At 46.5% G+C, this 7,586-nt stretch overlaps 1 protein-coding gene across 4 annotated transcripts; it reads left to right on the forward strand.

Moving 5' to 3' along the window:
- The first annotated feature begins 1,664 nt into the window (after window positions 1-1,664).
- Window positions 1,665-6,383, forward strand: B9D1 (B9 domain containing 1). Of its 4 annotated transcripts, XR_012654548.1 has the most exons (9): window positions 1,665-1,767; window positions 2,071-2,139; window positions 2,241-2,352; window positions 2,422-2,518; window positions 2,991-3,053; window positions 4,262-4,329; window positions 4,515-4,666; window positions 5,811-5,923; window positions 6,016-6,383. XR_012654548.1 is itself a non-coding variant. In XM_075058536.1 (8 exons), the coding sequence occupies exons 1-7, from the start codon at window positions 1,702-1,704 to the stop codon at window positions 4,658-4,660; spliced, it is 621 nt and encodes a 206-aa protein (XP_074914637.1). In that variant the 5' UTR covers window positions 1,665-1,701; the 3' UTR covers window positions 4,661-4,666; window positions 5,811-6,383. The 4 variants fall into 4 exon arrangements, 2 of the variants coding, with proteins under 2 accessions (XP_074914637.1, XP_074914636.1); XR_012654547.1 differs by having other exon boundaries at window positions 4,515-5,923; XM_075058536.1 differs by having other exon boundaries at window positions 5,811-6,383.
- The last annotated feature ends 1,203 nt before the right edge of the window (window positions 6,384-7,586 follow it).

The following is a 7,586-nucleotide window of genomic DNA, read 5'->3' on the forward strand; positions in this document are numbered from 1 at the left end:
ACATCCTTGCTAGCTGCATCAGACAGCTGGTTGAGAACTGTTTTATTTCCACCCTGGTAATTTTCAGTTCACATGAACTATTTTCTCTGAAGCATTTCTGAGGGGCAGGGGAGAAAGGATAAAATTTCAGCCATTCCCTCCCATCCCTCCTGTTTTTCTCCCATTCTTCTCTTGGCCAAATTTGTTTGCTGAACGTAAAAAAAAAAAAAACCCAAACTCAAATAAAACCTGAAAAATTGAGTTGAAATAGACTTTGACAGAGAATACATCTATTGGAACGTGGAAGGTATTTTTCAGCATGAAGTGTAATGGTAGTTTACTTTCAGTCCAATATAAACCACACCACCCCTTTCAACAGAAGAGGCAGTACCTTGGGGGGTCCCTTTGCCTTAAGGAAAGACACCTGCAACGAAAAGTCCCTTGTGTGGCACTGCAGGGAACCAAAGCAGCAAAGCCATCTCCACCAGGTCTGCCAGAGGGGAGATAAAATGGAGCTGGTGGATGCGAACAAGGCATTGTCCCAGCCGTGCTAGTCTGCATCTCTGCTCAGCCCATGTGCGAAAGGTCTCCGACTCGTTGCGACCACAGCACGGGAAACCCAAACAGGCGCCGAGCCAGGGCTTCCTTCATTCTTCCCATCCTTCCCTGGAGGGTCCGGTGGCAATCAAACGCCCCCCGGATTGCTCTCAATGAGGGGGAGCACCGTCTAGGGTGCAGAAAGGAGGCGAAGGGATGAACCGCAGCCTCCGCGGCGCCGATGTCCGTGTGGGCGGCGAAGCTCCCTGGCGTGAGGGAGGGACACGTCGTGGCCCCTGCGGGGAAAAGAGTAAGACCTGGTCAGCAGATTTCAGCGGTTTCAGCTCTGCAGAAACCTCAGCACATTTGTCTGCCTTGTTGATGCACAAAATTCACCCCCTCCTTTTTAATTACAGCAGGCTCATTAAACCAGCACCGTCCCATATCCTCCCCTTCCCACAGTTACGTGCGGCCACATCCAGACACGGGCGTTATGGAGGCACGGCATGCTCCCTAAGGCCGGGGGAATAATCCCCTGGCTGCGGGGCACTAAGGACCCCGCCGGCCTCTCCCCTCTCCTCACACCCATGAGGGTGACTCTCCGGACACCACAAAATCACACCGTTCCTCACCGATCCCAAATCCCTGGAAAAAATCCTTGCCCGGGAACAGACGGAACCGCTTTGGCCCGGCCGGCAGCAACATCTAGTGGCCGCCTCCTCGACGCCTGCTACCGGGAAAAGGCCCCAGTCCCCTGGCTGTGCTTTAAAAACAGCTTGCTGGGGTGGATATAGGCTAATATTAACATAATAAACCCAGAAAGTTCAAAATATGAGGTGGTATGAAGAGTAAAACAGGGGGGGGGAGAGCGGCCGGCGGGCCTCAGCTCCGGCCCCTCAGGCCTGGTGAAGGCGGCCATGGCGGTGAGGGGGGCTGTGGTGAAGGGAACAGCGCTGCCGGCAGCACAGGCCCGCACCGCGGGGGTGGGGGGAAACGTTTTTTGGGGGGCGTTTTGGGGGCGATCCGCCCGCTTTTGGGAAGCGGGGGGAAGCCCGCTCGGCACGGGAGCTCCGCGAAGCGCCGTCCGCCGAGGAAGTGTGTCCCGGCCGCCGCGCCGTCCGTATCCATGGCAACGGCTGGAGCGCGGCCCCGCCAATAGCAGCGGGGCAGGCCCAGCCCGGCGCCATGGCGGCCGCCGGCAGCCCCGGCGTCTTTCTGCTGGCGGTCAACGGGCAGATCGAGAGCGGGCAGGTGAGCACGGGAGGAGGGAGGGAAGGGAGGGGAGGGTGGCCGGCGGCTCCCAGAGGGGCAGGGAGCCCGGCCCCCCGCGACATAGCCCGGCCTGGGCCTCAGCAGCGCGGTACCGGTAACGCGGCCTTGCTTCGGTCCTCCGTCCCATAAGGCAGCCCTGTCCCCCCCGGGCTCAGCCCCGACCCCAAGCAAGGCGGGCTGGCTCTGAGTCATGGTGGGGCAGGCTGCCCTCAGGCCGGTGACTGGGGCTGGCCCTCAGTCCCAGCAATTCTCCCCCCCCAAGACAGCTTCTCTCTCCCACAGTTCCCCGGATTTGACGACCTCTACTGCAAGTTCTGCTTCGTCTACGGCCAAGACTGGGTTCCCACAGCGGTAAGGACCCTGAAAGCCAGCCTGCCTGCCAGGCCCACCGGCAGCATGTGTGTAATGGGCTTAAGTGCAGGCCCCTGGCTCATACCACATTCTCCCCACAGGGCCTGGAGGAGGGCATCTCCCAGATTACCTCCAAGAGCGACGTTGCGCCCACCACACTCGTCTGGAACTTCCCCATCGACATTACCTTCAAGAGCACCAATCCGTCTGGCTGTGAGTGCTGGGGGTGGTGGGATCCAGCTCGCAGACCAGGCACCCCTCTCACACACGCTTCATTTGCAGGGCCGCAGATTGTAGTGAGCGTCTACGGACCTGACTTTTTTGGAAACGATGTGGTCAGAGGTTATGGAGCTGTTCATGTTCCCTTCACACCTGGGAGGTGAGGTGAAAACCTGTCTTTCAGAACTGAAATGGGGATTTTTTTTCCAGTTACTATGTTGTTTCAGGAACAAAAATATTCCCATATCCCCTTATCATGTCCTGTCCGTTTGGTACAGAGAGCATGGATTTTCTAGCAGCAGCCCCTGGTTATCAAATAGTTTTTGGTAATCCTGTAGACAACTGTAAAGTCAAAACTGGCATGTAGAAAGCCCAAGTGTGAAGCACAGCACGTTACCTCTCCCCCATCACTCCCAGCACATGCTAAGCTTTCATTCCCACCACTGGAAGTGGAGGAAGATGTGCTCTTCCTATGCAAACACACTTTTTCTTTGTGGAAGGGAAAGTATTACACTTTGAAATGTTCAGTGGTCTGATGTGTCCGAAATTCTGGTACCTTTATAAATATAAGAAGTCTTGCCAGTGCTGTTTGGTTCATTTCTTAAGTTCTGTGCATCTCATGTTTGTTTTAGGCATACAAGAACCATCGCTATGTTTGTTCCAGAGTCCACATCTAGGCTGCAGAAGTTTACAAGGTAATAATTAAAGACTTTTTTTTTTTTAAGTCAGTCCTTCTTGCTTGTAGTCACAAAGGTATATCCAGCTACTCACTGGTGCATACCTGTGAACGCTTTGTGCCATAACCAGATAGTTTTGAGTTTTGTAGGTAAATACACATGCTTAGGTCTCAAGATCTTTTGAAGAGCTTTCTTAAAACATGTTAACTACCTGCTTGCAGTAATGCTAACTCATCTTTTTTTCATTCTCACATTTGAACTCTGTTGGTTTGAAAAAGAACTAATTTCAACAGAGCAGACTGTACCAAGTGGCAGCTCCATGTTCCACAGGTTGATTCATGTCAGTGATGTGACTTGCAGAGGTGCTACTTTGATTTTATTGAGCATTTTAGTTGTCTAAGGATTTGTGCTGCAGTCCATCCCTAAATCTTACTGTAACTAGGGACTTTTCTTGAAGGGTAGCGACATTAAGAGCAACCTAGAAAGCAAAGGCAGAACATGGAAAAACAATTCCCAGTTCTACCTTTTTTTCCATCTGGAGTGCATTTGCTGTAACCTTTGTCTTGTTTACACACACATCCCTTCCAAAGTAACAGTCTATACACAGTGACTGAGGGTATTAAGGTTTTTTTCCTTCCATTGTATTGTTTATTTAAATACAGTCTGAATGATCAGAGCTGATTGTTTGGTTGTGGATTGCCGACCCTTGTGGAGAGCCAGCCTTGTGGTACCTGAGCACTTTGGGTCAGAGTCAGCGTGGGAAGCTGTGGGCCCCACAGTCAGGATTCAACTGATTTACTTTTCTTCTCTTTACGATGACCCTTTTGTAGAACCTACACTCTGATTTGTATACTTTTGTATTATGTGCACCTCTGATGTATTCAGAGTACCCAAGCCTCTCTGTTACTCTGGGTAATCAAGAGATGAATCAGTTTCAAAAGCATCTTTGCTGTAGGATTCTGTCTCGCCCAGAAATAATGTGGATTTAACATCATGTATATGAAATTGGTTTAATTTTTTTCCTTAGAGAGGCAAAACTTATCTTTGGTCAAAGTAGATCAGCAATGAAGTGAATCAGTCTTCAAAACTCTGTACTGCAAACAAAAGCTGGGAGTGTCATTAACACCCCCCCCCCTTTTGTTTTTTAACATGTGTGTAATGAACTGTGTCAAGTCTAAACACTAGTGAATGCATCCAATTAATTATTTTATATTTTCTTCTCCAAGTTGGTTCACAGGGAGACGTCCGGAATTTACTGACCCCAAAGTTGTAGCACAGGGAGAAGGAAGAGAAGGTAAGTCCCTGGGAGCTCCTGACTGCAACCCTTGCGCGACAGCAGGCCACTGCTTGGCCATCATTCTTCTGTTGATAAAAAAGACTAGTTGTTCCTGCTGAGAACAGTCCTACCTGGATATGTGAGGAGTTCAACAACTATTCAGAAGCCTCTCTTAACCAGTTTTATTCATATCTTTCTTCTAGTAACGAGGGTGCGATCTCAGGGCTTTGTGACCATCTCCTTCAACGTAGTGACCAAAGATATGAAGAAGTTGGGCTATGACGTGAGCCCGAGCGACATGCAGAACCCTTCTCTGGTGCCTGTTACGGAAGGGATTCATAAGTATTGAACTCAGGTGTGAGATGTTTAAAGGCTCACAGAGAACTTAAGCACTTTGGGGTTTTTTGTGGCAAAGGGAAATGAGTATCTGACTAAACTGAGAAGATTTCACTTGAGACCATTATTCCAAAAGAAACACAAGCTCATGAGGCTTTGGAATAATTACCTAAGTATAATCCTTTCAGTAAACATACACGTTGAAGTATTATGTAAATTAATGTAATCAGATAATATTTAGCATTTTTATAAGTAACACCAGACTATCCCAATATAAGACCTGTAACAAAATATTTTTTATAACAGCCTTTTGTACACTCTTTATATACTTAAAGAATAGGAAAGTTTATAGTTGCAGCAGTTTTCCTGTGTTTAGAACATCATTGCAAACCCGCTTCTTTTTACTGATGTTTTTTGTGGTAGAAATGGGAAATGGAAATTCTTGCACCTTCCAAAAAGGAGGAAAAATGGAAACCTTCCAGTGAAATGCACATGCGCTTCCCTCTGCAAAAGCAACAGCAGTTTTCTTTATAATCCCACATGGTCCTTTAGAGTTTGTGCAACTAATTAAAATATATCTATCTCATGCACGGTAGCAACAAAGCTTTCCACATTTTTTTCAGTGAAGCAAACCTGGGCTTTTGCATTTAGAACAAGATGATGGCTCTTCCATTTCCAGATTTTATTTCTGCATCAAGCTTCAGGGAGGAAGAAAAAAAAAAAAGGACAGCAGTTTATTTTAGAGCTGTTAGAGAGACCATGGTGTTAAACAAATCCTTGCTGCATAGTTTTAACTTCTGGTAGAACAAATTGCATTTTAAGTGCAGATACTGACTATAAATAAGCTTTAGGGAAGGCTCTGCAAAGAAAGTAGAGTCTCAGTAAGCCAGCTGTGCGTGCAGTCATAAGCAGCACTTAGCTCCATGTGAGGTACCAGAGGCACTGTGCTGCACAGGAGAGCAGGAAAGACCCTCTCCCTTCAGCAGGTGCCTCCAGCCAGTACATTACCCAGATAATGCACCATGGCGTTCCTTAGCTGATTTTCTTATCAAAAGAAAGGCAGTAAAAAAGCAACATAGCGATCTTCAAGTCTGCTATACTCAGGTTTTCCTTCCCATTGCATAACCTCCAAGAAGAACTGAAACGATGTTGGTTGTTATTAGGGTGTGACAGAGGCTCCAGAGCTGATGTGCTGCGCTCAGACGCCTGCAGTGTGAGGGTAGAGCTGGCCTCGGTCCGAAGAGCTTCTCCTCTGATGTCTGACCATGGCCTTTCAGTGAGTCCCCCTCTAAGCTAATGTTAGTGCTCTTCTTTTAGCCTGAATAAACACAGTTGTCTAAATCTGTTTGTTTGTCTTTCTACTGTTAGGGTTTTCTTTCGTTTGTGCCAGAATGGATGTTTCCAAGTCCTAAATCCTCCAAGATCTGCTATTCTTACAGGTACAAAAGAAAAAGTGTATGCTACAATGAAATGACTAATTCCTTAGTCATTTTCATATTTAAATTTGGGCATGTAATCTCTTGTGTTTGACTGCAAATACCAAGAGATGACTGTGAGAATGACTTAACACGATACCACCTTATAGGTGAACTACCAGGACCTTGAAACGGTAGAAATAAAGTAATAACACACAGCGTTGAACTGCAGAGCCTCCAGAACATGTATCAAATAAAGCATCCAGTTAGAGGCAGTTATTATTTCATGCTGAGCAGTGTGATTGAATAAATATCATTTCTGAAAAGATAATGTGATCACTGTAATTTTGCTGTGAGCATTAGCTTCTTTTATAATATTTAGAAATACTTTTCCAAACATGGTTGCAGATGATTTTTCATCTCTTACTTTTTTCATATCTTGCTTTTGTTGATTTTACACTTCCAGTAAGCTCTTCCACCAGTTGTTTTGGCAACTGTTATAATCTCTGAACTGAGTCATGTTGGAATCCAAATTAATAAGTATTTCCTGTTGGCTCAGAGGAGATGCAAGGAATTTTGTTTCCTTTTCAAAAGTATTTGGGAAGCAGCTACAGTAGCAGGATAAGTATCTGTGTTTGAAATACTTGAAAGGCAAACACGAAACCTACTACCGCTTAAATGTCTTTTTTCCCTTGAGCACAGTTACCTGCTCCCATTCCAATTAGAGCAAAACTGCACAACAGAGTTTCTAGTCATGAGAAACCTGTTAAATCCAGATAAAGCCCAAACTCCATGCCCACAGGGGTGCAGTGAATTTATTCACACACAGCTTTGCAGCGTGGTGCTATGGCCCATCTCCTGAATTGCTCCCGTTTCAAACAAGTAGTTGGACGCTTAACCACACCGAGACCGATCAAAACAGACGTGCATTTGCACAGCTTCACTGTTCACAGCCAAGCTGCAGGGACCCTTGGAAGAAAAGTCAAGAGAAAACACTGAAAAGCAAGGGTTTTAAAAAAAATCCCAAACTCCATAAAACGGTATTTAAGATGCATGACTCTCTAAGTAGATCCCACACTGCTACCTGCATTATTAGGGCTTTTTGCCTATTGTCTCTGGGTTTGGTTGGTTTGGGGGGTTTTTTTTTTTGGCTCCTCAGTGTTTCAAGCATGTTTGTTAAGAACATCACATACCTTCTTCAAGGCCTTAAAAATATGTTTACCTTGTGAGTGCTTCACTGTGGGAGCTTTTCAGTCTGACAGAGTTTGCTCCTTACACAAGAGCAGGTGTGGGGTGATGTTTTTCAGTGCTTCCTGAGTTCAATGTCGTTCCTTTGTTCCGAGAGGCAACTGTTGATATCTCTCATGAACATGCTCTTCTCCCAGAGACAGGCTTGCTGCTGCCTTTATAATTTTCTGGAAAACTCTCTGGTTTAAATCTTTGATACTCAGGCGTGGCAGAGTGTTTGCAGCTGTTTCACCCTGGAGGGAATCTCTGCTCTCATGACAGAGGAGTAAAGATAGA

Source organism: Buteo buteo, chromosome 27 (genome assembly GCF_964188355.1).
Source record: "Buteo buteo chromosome 27, bButBut1.hap1.1, whole genome shotgun sequence".
NCBI lineage: Eukaryota > Metazoa > Chordata > Aves > Accipitriformes > Accipitridae > Buteo > Buteo buteo.

Bases quoted from the DNA above. Each gene is read 5' to 3' on its own strand.
- B9D1 (XM_075058535.1), top strand. From the start codon at position 1,702: ATGGCGGCCGCCGGCAGCCCCGGCGTCTTTCTGCTGGCGGTCAACGGG. The intron at 2,519-2,990 runs GTGAGGTGAAAA...TGTTTGTTTTAG, and splicing joins GTTCCCTTCACACCTGGGAG to GCATACAAGAACCATCGCTA. The intron at 3,054-4,261 runs GTAATAATTAAA...TTCTTCTCCAAG, and splicing joins AGGCTGCAGAAGTTTACAAG to TTGGTTCACAGGGAGACGTC.